The 16,156-nt window shown below is 34.4% G+C and overlaps 1 protein-coding gene across 1 annotated transcript in view; it reads left to right on the top strand.

The window, feature by feature from the left end:
* ANKRD20A1 (ankyrin repeat domain 20 family member A1) overlaps positions 1-16,156 on the top strand; it is a 45,759-nt gene that overhangs the window by 27,959 nt on the left and 1,644 nt on the right. The window contains 8 exon segments of the mRNA XM_054658176.2: positions 2,234-2,261; positions 2,348-2,381; positions 2,384-2,419; positions 8,364-8,434; positions 12,477-12,640; positions 13,981-14,087; positions 14,090-14,160; positions 15,339-16,155. Of these exon segments, the coding sequence (XP_054514151.1) occupies positions 2,234-2,261; positions 2,348-2,381; positions 2,384-2,419; positions 8,364-8,434; positions 12,477-12,640; positions 13,981-14,087; positions 14,090-14,160; positions 15,339-16,155 (1,328 nt within the window).

Below are 16,156 nucleotides of genomic sequence, written 5' to 3'. Positions count from 1 at the left end.
ATCAGAGACCTTTGTTCACTTGTTTATCTGCTGACCTTCCCTCCACTATTGTCCCATGACCCTGCCAAATCCCCCTCTGCGAGAAACACCCAAGAATGATCAATAAAAAAAAAAATGCAAAAAAAAAAAAAAAAAAAGAAATAGGAAGGAAGATAAAATGAGCTTCCAGTACCAAAATGTGTCATATAATTACAGTAACATTTTCCTTCTCTTGCTGTCATCCTCACTACTGGGGAGGCATTAAGGATTGAGGTAATTTACCACACAGACCTGTGTTTTATCTACCATAGATGAACATCACTGTAAATGGTCAGCCATGGATGGCTATAATTTGTTTTTATAGAAAATGTAACTGCATAGGATAGTATCATATTAACATAATTGAAAAGAATAGTTTTGGGTGATTTATGGAGAATAAATTAATTAAAGAAAGTATTGCCTGATTAAAAGTTCATTAGAAACATTATGGCTTATAATGTAGTATTAAATTCAGGTACATAATAGGGAAGAAATTGAGGCTAGGCCAAAAAGGCCAATGAGGGTAAACCAATATGGAAGCACATCAGTGTAGAACAGGGCATTCAAATTGTCATGAATTCGTTGAGGAGCTTCTGGAAAGTGCACATTCTGACTCAGCAGGTATGGGAGTCTGCATTTATCATGAGCACTCAGGTGATGTTGGTGCTGGTCCTTGGACACAGCTCTGAATAGCAGGGGAATAGCCTTCCTTTAGAGACATCTGGAAAAAGAACCACTGGAGAGCAATTTAAAAAATAACAGAATCCAGTGAAAGCTTTAATTTCCTTTTATTTCTGAGCATGATTCTAGCCACAGGGGAAGGAAAATGAGATGAAAAGAGAGAGATTACAAGTGCATACTACTGCTGAATGCAGATGAAAAAAGTGGTAACAATTATCCATTAAAAGCAGTTAGGAAGGGAAGCATTAGAAAGACAGCTCTAAAAATCACTTTTTCAAAGGAAGAGGAATTGTGAAAGGACACAGAAGGAGGAAAGAAAGACATTTGCTGGGGTCTTGGAAGTTAAAGCCAAGTAAACTTGAGACAACTCACTTCCAGTTGCTTCAGCATATGCCCAGTCTCACAAAAGAGGTTATTGCTGTGGAGAGTACTGGAAGCAGGAGGGAGTGCTAGAGTTGGGGTCAACCACAGCAGCTCATTTCACTTGATAACTGTCAGGCCTCAGAGAGAGAAATTTCACTGACATAAGTGAATAAGATGCGATTAAGTTGCATATAGATGCTTTGGCTAATTTTTTTTGAGACAGCCAGTTCTTTGATACGATAACTGTTTTATAAAAGTCCTTTACAGTGTAAGATAATATACCAAACTTAGTTAATTTTAGAAGCAATCATAAAATTCATTCTGTGAATACCAAAATTCTCATTTTCAATAAATACTGCACTGATTTTGAATTATAAATATGTATTCATATCCAGTAAGTCTGTGGTCATTCAGTGTTTTCTTTTTTGATAAATATTTTGATATTGGAAGCTTATTCAACATGGTTTATTTGATGTGTTTTATGGACCACCTTGCATGAGTGGATCAAGGAGCTCTAATTCAAGGCCAAATGAGGGGATAGGAGAAATGTAGGTTTTGCAGTAGCCCATGTGATCATGGGGAAAATGTGTAGTTTGATTAGCTGTTATTTCATAAGTGTGTATCCTAGCTGATCAATATAGAACACTTTCTTTGATGAGAGGTGAATCACACATTCACCTGAACTCTCATCCCAACTGTGTATTTCCTCAGTGACAAGACAAGGGGAATTTATTTGTGCTGTGCTGGCAGCAATGCCTCTGGTGTGCCGAGGTAAAATACTCTGTACATTCACCATCAGCTTTGACATTGATTCCATCAGGTTTGATTTTCTCCTCTGTTTAATGGTCCCTTTTCTCCTCATCAGTCCACATGTTCACAGTGATATCCATGCTTTTCTATTTTAGGTATAGGCATTTGAAACATAATCTCACTACTGAAATATAAACTGTGCATTTTAGGAATCCTATATTCCTATTTTCCTCATTGTGTTTCTGTCATGTTGCTGTCCTAGGCAATGAAAAGAAGAAGCCAAGAAGAAAGCTCAAAACCTTAAGTAATTATTTTTATAGCCAGGCATGAGAATTCAGCTTGATAGTAACACTGCAGGAATGTTTGGTTGGCCCTGTCATGCTTACATATAATTGATGACATATCCCCTTTGCTTTGTAAGGCCTCCTGCAAAACATCCTTCCTTGAAGGTAATTAATTAATTTTTGAATCACTAACTCCATGTTGTATAAAATATATATGATTTATGAATCATTTTCTCTTAAAACCCATTCAGCCTAGCACTGACGTGGAAGATCCTGCTGTGAAAGGAGAGTACAAAGAAAGAATGTACAGACATTGAGAGCAGGTACATTTAATGGAATACTGGAAATAAGTACATTCAATGATTGGATGTACTCATATTATTCTTATTCCTAATTCTATTTGTTCAAAATTGAATGGAAGACATTGACATAAATGTTATTGTTGGTATCCATATTTGAATAAAAACAAATTTAGAAGCATAGAAAAGATTTTAAAAATATAAGCTTTAACTCAGATGTTTCTGTTTTAATGTTTTGAATAGCATGAAGTTTTCAGTATAAAATTTTCGTCCTTGTCAGGGATTCAAAGCAGTGAATTTTGAGACTCTTAAGATATTTCCAGAGTTAACTGTTAGTTGGAGTTCTGATCTTTACCTAGAGGAAAGCTTTACTTATTAACATGTCAGTTTCTGTTTTAACTTCAGAGGCTTGCTGCTAGTGTTATTACACTGATGATCTGAAGCCAATCAGATGTTCTAATGAGCAAGACTGTGTGTGTAGGTGTATATATAGGTGCGTGTATGTGTGTGTTTGTGGCATCTTTGACTATTACAAATGACGAAAGTAATGATTCGTTTATGATTGGCAGACACAGTCTTTTAAAATGGTGATTTTGAGCCTTTTTGGTGTTAAAGTTTTTAAAACATAATTGCATAGAAGCTACCAACATCATAAGTTGGTTGTTTTTCATTTCAATGCCCTTTCAAAATCTGTAACTATATTGTAATGCTCAGAAATAATATGCAGAATTTTTTGTGTCCTAAAATGGTATGTGAGTGGTTATACACTTTACATACCCTTCTGCCACTTTCTTTGGCATATTTTGTATTATATTTTCCACATGTATCCACATTGATATGATTATCTCTGGTTTAATTCATTTTACACTGTTCATTGTATTCCCTTATACCACTTTACCACATTTAGTTAGACTCTCCTGTTGCTGATAAATGAAGAAAGAAAAATAAAAATAATGTCAGATTAAGAGGGCTTTTCTTTAATCAGTTTGTATCTATTAGCATTTACTATATGAGAGTTTAAAGCTGAAAAGTTCAGAATACAAGCATGCACCACCATATTTTATAAATGCCCTTAGAACTATGACTTATGAGCCTTTAGCCTATGAAGTTAGGACAATTCATTTCTCTGAAGAAGAATGCTGTGCTGTTCTCAGAAAAGAAAACTGAAAGTAGCAATTGATATTGTCTTATTTGACCTCTTGGACATCCTTGAATGAAACTGCAACTCCATGGTTACTCGGATCAAAATTCAGAACTAATGTTTTGAACAATATAGTTTGTGAATGTCCAGTGATCATGAGCCCTTGATGGGGAAATGACATTTCAAGTTTCACTTTTGCCTTTTTTGATCTTTTCCTTGACTTGTCTTAAAAGCTTAAATTCAACTGTTTTATTTTTACAGAAACCAGGAATATAACTTTTAAAATATATGTCTGTCCTGTCTCACGGTGTTGTGTATTCTTCAGATCTTGTGTGAACTTAGACTTATATGGGAACAATTACGTTTTTTGCTTGTTTGTTTGTGTTTTTGAGACAGAGTCTTGCTCTGTCACCAAGGCTGGAGTGCATTGGCTCAGTCTTGGCTCATTACCACCTCTGCCTCTCGGGTTCAAGCAATTCTCCTGCCTCAGCCCCTCGAGTAGCTTATACTACATGCACGTGCTACCATACTCTGTTAATTTTTCTATTTTTAGTAGAGATGGGGTTTCACCATGTTGGCCAGGCTGCTCTCGAACTCCTGACCTTAGGTGATCTGCCCACCTTGGCTTGCCAATGTGCTGGGATTACAGGTGAAAGCCACTGTGCCAGCTACAAATAAGATTTTTAAGGCTATTATATTTTATACAATTCTTTGGTCTATGTGAATTCTGAAGGTATTCTTGAATTGAGGGAATATTATCTCAGTTTAATGAAAGCAGTTTTTAATTTAACGTATATTCATTAAAAATGTTTTTGAAGTTTTTGTCTCTAGTACACAGAAACACACAATAATGTCATGGGTATTTTACCTTAATGTGTTTATGCACAAACTTAGTTATTCAAATATTTTCTTATCCCTGGAGAATCTTAATTACTAATAAAAAAATTTCTCATGGAAAACAACATATATAATAGAGATGGTTGAGTGATAGAAAGTAAATTGTAGTAGATAACAGAAGCTTAGAACAAGTTAAGTAAACTTGTCTGAGTTAATGGCAATTACAGGACTTTTAAAATATATTAGACTATGTGAGAGTAGTGCATTTGTGGGGTAGAGGACAACATGGTACTGCTTCAGTGAAGAAATAACTTTTACACCTTATTACAATTTGTATTATTATTTACATTCTAATAAATAAAAACTTTATTTTCAGATATTTTACATTATGTTTCTACTAGTTGAACCATCAATAGTAAGACTTTTCAAAGATTTGGAAAGTTGTGAGTTGATGATAAATATCTATATCACCATCAGTGATCAAAAAATCAGACAGCAACTACTACAGACTTTGGACACGTGAACTTCATATTTAAAGAAAGGATTAATCTTGGAGCTGTGTTTTATCAGGGAATTATACTCTTCATTACCTGTGTGAATTGCAGTTATTAGAGTAGAAAGAGAGCAAAGAAGGGAAAGAAGCATAGAAAATTTTATTCTAGATTACCTCATTTGGCTTCATGCTACCATAGTTCTGACATTTAAAAAGTCATTTTGTGGTCAAATGTACTTTGTGTTTACTCCCCTTATGCAGCCTACAACCAAACAGAATGCTTCTTAGCAAGGCATTTGTATTCTTTCCTTAAGGAAAGCAACATAAAAATAACAAAGAGAATTAGGAGAAATAGTGATTTCATTGAGATTGGTATTTAACATAAATTTGAGTGTGGGTACCATGATTATATTTAGAATTTTGGGGCTGGATGGGAAAACCAGCTAGACATCTACAGATTTCCTACTCAAACACAATGTGTCTTTGTTTTATTTTTACATCTATAATTTTGCAATTATTAGGTACAACTGTATGCAGTGTCACTAAAAATACCTTCCAAAACCAAATATTAAATAATGCCTATGGCTTTCTGTTTTATAGTGTTGATTTTCCCAATATTAATGGGAACCATTGAGCATTTGCCTTGTGGTGCCTTCTCAGCTGTATTCACACATTCCATCACCTTGTCTTAATGGATAATCATGCACTATGAGTATGCATTTTCAGAAAAGCTGTGTCATTTAAAGATAACACAGGAGCATCAAATTTAATTCTGCTAGGATGCCTGGTCTACTGATTAACTGCAGCTAATATGGGGTCTACTTCACATCCAAGTTAAATTCAGTGCCCTTAATCAGTCATATGATGAGGTCAACAGTAATAAATTATGCAATATTTTTTCACCCACCCCTATAGTTTTAATTTCTTTTTCCCCTTATGTCTCTGTTTAACATTTTGTTTTGCAAAACATGATGATAATCTTCTAGAGTAGTGAGGACAAGCTATAAATCCAAAGTTTCTTATGTTTGCTCTATTTTCTCATGAGCTTGGCAGATCCAGGAAACAGAACTTTTAAAACAAAATCCCCATATGTTGCTGGGTGCGGTGGCTAGTGCCTGTAATCCCAGCACTTTGAGAGGCTGAGGCGGGCAGATAACCTGAGGTTGGGAGTTTGAGACCAGCCTGACCAACATGGAGAAACCCATCTCTACTAAAAACACAAAATTAGCTGTTCATGGTGGCACATGCCTGTAATTCCAGCTACTTGGGAGGCCGAGGCAGGAGAATCGCTTGAACCCAGGAGGCAGAGGTTGCCATGAGCAGAGATCACACCACTGCACTTCAGACTGGGCAGGAAGAGTGAGACTCCATCTCAAACAACAACAACCACCACAACCACAACAACCACCACAGAACCCAAATGCATTTCCTTGGCACAGTAAAACTGAAACAGAAAAAGTGTAAAGTAAATACAAGTAACTGAAAGAGTTTATGTATATTATTTTACTTCTCATTTGATAACATTTGTAAAGTAATGAGCAGAGTGTATTTCTCCAGGGACCCAGATATATACATTTATTCATTCAATAGAAATTCATTCTTATAATGGCCACTGATACCTATATCCTAAATATTTCTGAAAACATCTCCTCAGGCCTGCATCATCTTTGCAACATTGCCTTATATTTTATCTTTGTTCATTGATTTATATGCCTCAGAATTTTATGCTCCTCACAGTATTTAGAGTGAATTATCCTTAATGCAAATAGATCCGTGAACCACTCTTGAATACCTAATGTCTAAGCATCTTAAGGGTTTATATAACGATTTCAGAAACTGACTTCTGGGTTGGGCACGGTGGCTCATGTCTGTGATCCCAGCACTTTGGGAGGCTGAGGCAAGTGGATCATTTGAGGTCAGGAGTTCAAGACCAGCCTGGCCAACAAGGTGAAACCCCAACTCTAATAAAATACAAAAATTAGCAGGTGGTAGTGGCACGTGCCTGTAATCTCAGCTACTCAGGAGGCTGAGGCAGGAGAATTACTTGAACCTGGGAGGCTGGGTTGCAGTGAGCTGAGATCATGCCACTGCCCTCCAGTCTGGGAGACAGAGTATGACCTTGTCCCAAAAAAGAAAAGAAAAGGAAACTGATTTCTGCCCAAATCTCCATCTGTATCCCTTTCCCCATCTGCCTTTTTCTCTGGAATTACTGAGCTGCTGGTAAGGGCCCCCTCACCATTCCTCTTCTGCAGAGAAATACATACTCTCTTGGAGGCTTCTCTTCCTCTCTTGTTGCTGCCTGGCATGTGCTCACCCTTTCCTGCCCTCTGCCTCGCTTAATCTGGCTAACCTCACTCTCTAAGTCTCAGCTCATGCATGATCTTTAGGAAAGCCATCCCTGACAGCTTCTATTTTCCTTCCTTTTACCCCAGTGCCTAACACTTAGCAGGAACTCAATAACTAATTATTTAGCAAAATTAAGACTGTTTATACAAAGATGATTCAAAAGATTGTCCTCTACAGTCTAGCAGCAAAGGGGGTCAACATGTAAAGACATGATGTGCAGTTCAGGTGGTAAAATGACACTAGAAAAATTGACAAGGTACTAAGGGACCCCAACGAAGCAGACACCTGTGTGTGTGGAGAAAGATAGCTAGAATGAAGGAAGATTTCACATAGCATTCTGAGCCTTTATTTTTTTCCTCTTTTTGGAGACAAGTTCTTACTCTATCACCCAGGATGGAGTGCAATGGCATGATTGAGACTCACTGAAACCTCAGACTCCTGGGCTTGAGGGATCTTCTCACCTAAGCTTCTTGAGTAGCTGGGACAACAGGAACATATCACCATACCTGTCTAACTTTTTGTAGAGTCAAGGTTACCTATGGTTCCCAGGCTTGTCTTAAACTCTTGGCCTTGAGCAATTCTCCCATTTTGGCCTTGCAAAGTGCTGGGATTACAGATGTGAGCTATTATGCCCAGCCTACTTTCTGAGTCTTAAAAGATGAAAATAAATTTTTCAGAATAGCAGGGGAAAACATTTGTGATGTAAAAAATGAGGTGAACACTAATTGAGGTATAAAGAACAATAATTTTGCAAATTATTAGTAACTGCCAACTCAGTGTCTTGTTAAAAAGATACTGTTATGAAGTATAGTAAAGCATTACATTGTATATTTTGACTGTATTTCAAATTTCTGTTTTGTTTCCAACAGTTTTGTTGACTTATGTTGGGTGGAACAATTTGTGAGTGACCCTGAGATTTTGCATGGCTTGAATCTGGTGATATCTAGTGTCTCCCCAAGTGGTTTGTTGAAGTTTTGGATAATTAGAAGTATTTCTTACAGAAGTAAATATTTCAGTAAACATTGTTTCATTCAAACTCTCAAAATATAAAATACAAAGAAATGTTATTCTCTATTTATTTTTATAAAGATTATAGTCTTTATCTAACTCTTCTTAGTTCATTTGAACTAAATCAATGAATTTGTCAACAGAACAAACCTTACCAGTGGCTTTACAGGAAGAGCAAGAAAGGTGTGAAAGAAGTGAAAAGAAGCAACCACAGGTATATGAAAATTTAAGTTCTTGTTTAATATTATTTTTTTTTTTTTGCTTTACTAACAAAGCATAGTCCAAATGACATCACCTTTTAGACTATAGCTTTAGAATCCAATAGATCATAATTTTATATTTAATTTTTAAAACATTTTAACCATTTATGAAACTTAAGATATTCTTACTATCTAGTAACTTTAGTTATTCTAGTAATTCTTAGTATCTCTAGTAACTCATAGCTGTCTTTACCCTTGGAATTGAGGCAAGAAATTTTCAGAATTATCTTGCTGTTTTATTTGTATAACCTTACTCATAATACACAAGGTAACATGAAGTATTGGGTCATATTACTGAGGAATAGAAATTATGAACAGTTTAACCACAATGGCCACTGAGTTAAACTAGTGTTAAAGGAGTCATCATTGCCAGTGCTTCAAAAGGTGCAGTTTTATATTGCTGGTCACCAGTGCCGAGGTTAAAGATTTATTCTCTTTCGTGGTCACCAGTTGACTTCTCTGTCTGTGTTCAGGCAGTGAATGGGGTCATAAAAGTCAATGCAGTTGCCTATTAAGAGAATCCTACCTTGCAGAATGGGACCTTTGGTGTCAGGGTGTGAATAATAACTGTATTTCCACATAAATACATAGTAAATATTACTAAAATTAAAAAAATCCAAACCCTGTCACTATTGGAACTTAAAATATATTAGAAGTGGATATAAGCAGAAATTCTATCTAGATACATAACACTATCATAGTATATCATTTGAATTAGAATTTAAAAGTTTGCTTCTCTTTCTTATTAGTGTTCAGTTTAGCTCTTAATAATTTAGTGTTTGCCGAGTGCTCTAGTTCATCTTCAGAAATAAACATGCACTGTAGGGGCTCACTCTTTCTAATATGCTGAGGTAAAGTCTTTGTAAGAGAGGAAGCTTTTATAATACTACCTATCATCTTTGAATTCATTTCTGGTAGATTTTACACAAATGCATTGTTTAGTCCAAACAGACACTGAGAGTTCAGCTTGCTGGTTCATGTTTCTGTCCTATGTTAAGCCAAGGCAAATTATTTTTCACTTTTTAGTTACAATCCCATAATTTAAGAGTAGCAACACATAGATTAAGTTTCACAGTTAAATTTTAATTATTTTCTAATATTTCTTTGTTTATACTTGATTAAAGCTAATTTTAAAACATGCACTCTGACAGAAAAGATATCTGAGAAACAAAACAAGCAAATTTGTTTTCCATTTTGCACCTGCGCCCCCCCAAAAAAGTCTCAAGAACCAGAACAGGGTAAGAATTGTGATAAAGGGAATCTATGTATATATTCATGACTTTATTTAAAATTCATTACAAACAAGTTCAAGCTGAATATTGGTAAAAGTTCTGAAAACTCCAAAATTACTGCTTGCCCTGAGGAAGAGCTCCTACATAGTAACTCTAAAGAAGGATGAACAAAAAAGGAGTGCCCTCTAATCTGATGAATCATGTCCCTGATTGTGAGGAGAAAAATGTATCTGGAGGGTCTAGCTCTGTGGCAGTCCAGGCAGTGCCTGAACAGAGGAAGCCCATGTCAAATGTCTTTTTATTCCATTCACACTCCAGGTCCCTGAAATACACTTACCAGTCATCTTCTAAGCTTCATTTAAATTAAAATAAATCAGACTATAAAAATGATAACAAACCAGACACATAGCTTGTTTCTAACACAGATGATGAAAATTTTTGTTATGATATAGAAACTGAAAAAGTAAGGAACCCAGTAATTATGATTGAAATGAAAGGTGATTAAGAGTTTGACATGCAAATGGAAAAATATATAAACCCAAATACCACTAATTGGAAATTAGACATTAGGCATTGGTCTCAGTCTAGAGATCCAGAAAGTCTTTTTGATTTGTGGTTTACCCACCCCAAAGAAATGAAGCATATGATTCAGGTAGAAAGCCACAGTATTTCTGCTGCTACAGATACTTATAAAAACAGAAAACCAACACAGTACTTATTCCAGAAGCCACTGTATGACAATCCCAGTGTTAATAACTACAAAAGCACGAATCTTGAATTATAAAATGCGGGTTATTCTTTGCCACATAGTGAGAGAACATCAAAAATATAGCTAGAAGACTTACAGCAAGATATTCCAAGGGCACTAACATAGCACATGTATACATATGTAACAAACCTGCACATTGTGCACATGTACCAGAACTTAAAGTATAATAATAGTAAAAAGAATGAGGTAGGCATGTTACAAGTAGAGTTCCTGGCTTTGGAGAAAGAGAAAGTCCAACTTCAAAAAGACAGAGGTTCACTTGCTGCTTCTTTTTTCTCTTTATCAATTATTTGATTTAGTCAAATTTTCTATTCAAGAAAATCTCATGTGTACAGTTACAGCGGGGTTTTCTAAATGTGTAATTATGTGTCAAAGTAGATTAGTCCTGCTATCTAAACAACGGTTCTGGAGAATGTTCTCATAATGTTTCTTCATTAATCAACCTAAGTCTCACTCTCAGTCTTCCAAGTGGCATATGAGCTGGGAAACTTATTCAGCCATATACCATGTGACCTTATGAACCAGATCAACATAAAGAAATTGCTAAAGAAATAAGCTTTAGATTCTAGATTCTTTTTTCTGTATTCATTTAGAGATGAATTACATTTATTTAATGATAGAATGGGAATACAATGGGAGGGAAGCAATGACTGAGATGAGCCACAAATACACGTCTAGCCTTGAGAGTTGCAATGAATATTCCCAGCCAAATGAGTCTGTTTAATGTGTTTTCATGCATGCAAGTTTATCTGCTTAGCTCAAACTGTTTGAATTTATAGTTCCATCATGGTTATTTCCAATATTTTGAAAACAAATATATACTTCCACATATTTTAAAAAATCACCACTCCAATATTTCTGTTGAATCAGACCTTACATTATGTTGTTTAATAAAGTATGGTAAGTTTTGGCATGTATGATTTTTATCATGTAAGAAGCATAATTTCTTAGCTAAAAATTTAACCTTTGACTCTTTAGTAGAAAGCTGAGTTCTGTACATTGTGTTCTAAAGATAGACAAAATCTAGAGATTTTCTTCTTTCAAAGTAAAAGCAGATGAGGCCTTTTTCCACCCTCTGAGGTGTTAAATTGCTTTGCTCAAGTTAGACTTTTAACATATCTGCCTAATTTGATAAATTTATCTGGTAATTTATGTAATTCAGCAATATGGAATTGTATCATGTTATTTGGTGCCATGAAATGCTAGGGAATGCCACCTCAAGAGCTCTGGATGAAACATTTCATATGTCTTGGTTGGTTTGACTCCCATTTTCAGTAGATAATGGGGCTAAAGTAGATAACTGTACCGTATGTTTTCCACCTATAAACGTTTGTGGTAATTGAATGTGAAGTCCGGGAAGCATCTCGTTTTCCAGAATTCTGCACTAGAAACTCAGCAGTTTCACTCTGCTTCTTGTGTTGTGGCAAACATTGGTTCCCATAGTTCAGGGAGAATTTTCACTTTTTTGATATCCCAGGATTCAAAAAAAAAAAAAAAAAAGAGATAAAAGGCAGTGGGGAAAAGAATAGCTCAGTGCAGAAAAGGGAAAACTTCTTTACTGTTCCTGAAGCCCCACAAGGTCACATCCTCTTAATCTGGCTATTTCATGTAAAATCCAGGTGGCAATGACAGAAGATATATGTTATGCCTGTGTCTTTTTATTTCTCTGTTTCTGCCAGTCAGATAGCATAAACATTTATATCAGATAGCAAAGAGTGGATGTGAATAAAAGCACAAAATGGAGAAGAGTCCTTTTTGAAATTTTGGAAAATTCTTCCATTTACTCAAACAGAAATGAGCAGACTTGACAAAAATTTCAATGACAAAATGATGAGTATCTTATAATTATTATGTATAATGATAAAATTAAAGTAAGCACAAAATACTTTTATCATTAAAATGGTGATAGTTAACCTGAATCAAGTGAAAAAATCAGGGAAAAAGTTTTTTTATTGAATAAAATAATAATTATTATTCATATTAATTTTATTAAAGGTCAAAGAAGGAAATAATACAAATAAAAGTGAAAAAATACAACTATCAGAAAATGTATGTCATAGTACATCTTCTGCTGCTGCTGACAGATTAACCAAAGAAAGAAAGATTGGGAAAATGTATCCTCAGCAATTTCCCAAGAAACTGAAGGAAGAGCATGATAGGTAAGTAAGCCTATAGCAGTGTGTTTTTTTTTTTTTTTTTTTTTAAATGGAGTTTCTCTCTTGTTGCCCAAGCTGGAGTGCAATGGTGTGTTCTCACCTCACTGCACCCTATGCATACTGGATTCAAGTGATTCTCCTGACTCAGCCTCCCTAGTACCTGAGATTACAGGCATGTGCCACCATGCCCAGCTAATTTTTTGTATTTTTAGTAGAAATGAGGTTTCACCATGTTATCCAGGCTTGTCTCGAACTCCTGACCTCAGGTGTTCTGCCCACCTCGGCCTCCCAAACTGCTGGGTTTACAGGAGTGAGCCACCATGCCTGGCCATCTATAGCAGTATTTCTCAGCAAGTAATTGTCATTGTGCTATAAACTAATTCAAAATTGGACTAATGTTCATTATTATTAACAAGTTTTATAGTTTTACCAGGGATATTTAGCCCTGCCTGGTAATCAGAAAAATGAAAATTAACATAAAATAACATATATTTTGTAAAGTCATGCTGATATTGAAAAAGTAATTCCTACCATTGAAAATGTGAGGAAAAAGGCACTCTATTTCTGAAGGGTAACTTAGTGCTGTTTATCAAAATTTCAAATAACCTGACATCCCTTTAACTCAACAACTCCACTTCTGGGACTAGATTTCACAGGAAAACATAACTTGTGTAAACATACACACACTTATTAAGGGCATTAATTATATATTACACATAATGAACAATAGCTTAATAAACATATAAAATATATGTAATAAGAAGGTGAATTGGAAGTATTAAGAAAGAATTAGAAAAAGTGTGGGGTAACAGATGTTAGACTCTTTAGCCTAGTTTTAGATGACAATCATCTGCAGATATAGTTTGTGTGAGATACATCTTACTCTGTAAATCATTTGAAGAGACACCTGCAATATTTCATAGAGATGAAAATTTATTTCTAGTGAACTTATATGCTTGTCAATAAATAGTAACTTTAAAAATTTAGTTGATTGTAAATGACCTTTTCTAATCAGGTAGTAATTATGACTGTGTGATTTGAAAAGGTAATTTTGAACTTCTAACTATACTGAATTATTTCCAGTATCCTTTTTTATAATACATACTAGAGTGACTAGTAATAAAAACTTTAGCAGAATATTCTTTCCTTACTACTTTTCAAGTATATGCATTAGTTTGAAGATGTTGAAGTGAGAAATTAAATATCTGAGAACTACAAAGGAAAAATAATCCAGAACATAGAAATTTTATTAGGATGATAAAGAGCATCTGCAGAGGTAGATCACAGGATGATCTCTTTATTTTTTAACAAATGAATTTTAAGATAAATGTCTTTATCTGCAGATGCATCTTAAGACAAGAAAATGAAGAAAAAACAAATGTTAACATGCTGTACAAAAAAAATAGAGAAGAATTAGAAAGGAAAGAGAAACAACATAAGAAAGAAGTTGAAGCAAACAACTTGAACCAACTGTTCAATCACTAGAGATGAAACCGAAGACTGCAAGAAATACTCCAAATCAGGTAAATCAATCTTTGGTAAAAATTCTATATTTTAAACTTTATTTTATCAATGTTACTTATAATATCCTCTTGATTTAATATACAATATTTAGGTCTAAAACAAAGCAGAAATGTTATCTCATTTTTGAAAAATGAATGATGACAATTACAGGTACAATTATTAATATTTATTATAAATCTTGGCATCCACATAGGATATTATTTTATTACAAAGAGCTTTTGAAAACAATAATGTGACATAATATATACTTAGTGATAACATATTGATAAAGATTTTGTTCCCAGTAAAATGGTTCCTTGTACTTCCCCCTATTTCATATTGATTACTGTACCTAATACTATAAAGAGGAAACAAATTATTGCAATCACAAATAATCTCATGATATTCTAAGAAGAGCTCTATAAATTTTATCTTATTTACCATTGGTGTTTTGAAATAAAAGTTTTCTTTCGTATTGATATATTTACACCACAGAAGTAACTGTGATCTGTCAGAGAACTAGAAGTAGAGTCAGAAGTCCTGGGGAAAATCCTGTAGCTTGCTTATGTTTTTAACATTTCTTTTTCAAAATTGTGGTAACTAGATGAGTTCATCAATGAATGTATATAGGAGTGACTAGTATAATGTCTAGATTTATGATTTAGTAAATGTAATTCTTACAACTGACCATAAAAGTGTTAAAAGAGTCAAATTGAAATAGAATGTTATCAGTGAAACAGAACTGTAATAACTCCTCTGGGAAATTTTATCTGTCCAAATATGTGTGAACTAAGGTTCTTACTGTAGGGTGGTGTATGGGTTAGATATCAAAGTGTAAATGCAATTTTTTGATATATTTTAATTTAGTCAAATTTGTCAATGCTTTAATTTATGCTTTTCAGTTTGTTGTAATTCAGGGAAAGGCTTTTCCAATTCTGAAATTCTTAAAAATTCTCTGGTGTGTGTGTGTGTGTGTGTTTACTTTTATAAATTCATTGACTTTAAATAAATTTCTGAACTTTTTGTAATTTATGCTCTATAAGGTTCAAAGTTTTGCTTCAACTTTTTCTCCAGTTGGATATTCACTTACAGTAACCTTTTTAGTGTATGGATGTGCAGGTTATTCTTTAACTTCAGAGGTAATCATGATATGTTATTTTATTGAGTACTAGCTAAAACTTTCTTTTGTTTTATTTAGGATTTTCATAATCATGAAGAAATGAAAGATCTGATGGATGAAAATTGCATTTTGAAGACAGATATTTCTATACTGAGACAGGAAATATGCTCAATGAAAAATGACAACCTGGAAAAAGAAAATAAATATCTTAAGGACGTTAAAATTGTTAAAAAAACAAATGCTGCCCTTGAAAAGTATATAAAACTCAATGAGGAATTGATAACAAAAACAGCATTCTGGTATCAACAAGAGCTTAATGATGTCAAAGCTGAGAATACAAGGCTAATTTCTGAACTGTTGAAGGAAGAAGAAAGCAACAAAAGACCGGAAGCTGAAACTGAATCTTATCAGTCTAGACTGGCTGCTACTATAAGTAAACACAGTGAAAGTGTGAAAACAGAAAGAAACCTAAAACTTGCTTTAGAGAGAACGCAAGATGTTTCCGTACAAGTAAAAATGAGTTCTGATATTTCCGAAGTAGAAGATAAGAATGAGTTTCTTACTGAACAACTTTCTAAAACACAAAATAAATTCAGTACCTTAAAAGATAAGTTCCGTAAGACAAGAGATACTCTCAGAAAAAAGTCATTGGCTTCAGAAACTGTACAAAACGACCTAAGCCAAACACAGCAGCAAATAAAGGAAATGAAAGAGATGTATCAAAATGCAGAAGCTAAAGTGAGTAATTCCACTGGAAAGTGGAGCTGTGTAGAAGAGAGGATATGTCAACTCCAACATGAAAATCTGTGCATTGAACAGCAACTAGATGATGTTCATCAGAAAGAGTATCATAAAGAGATAGTAACTAATATCCAAAGAGGCTTTATTGAGAGTGG

This window comes from Pan troglodytes, chromosome 11 (assembly GCF_028858775.2).
Source record: "Pan troglodytes isolate AG18354 chromosome 11, NHGRI_mPanTro3-v2.0_pri, whole genome shotgun sequence".
NCBI lineage: Eukaryota > Metazoa > Chordata > Mammalia > Primates > Hominidae > Pan > Pan troglodytes.
This window is presented reverse-complemented; position numbering and strand designations above follow the sequence as displayed.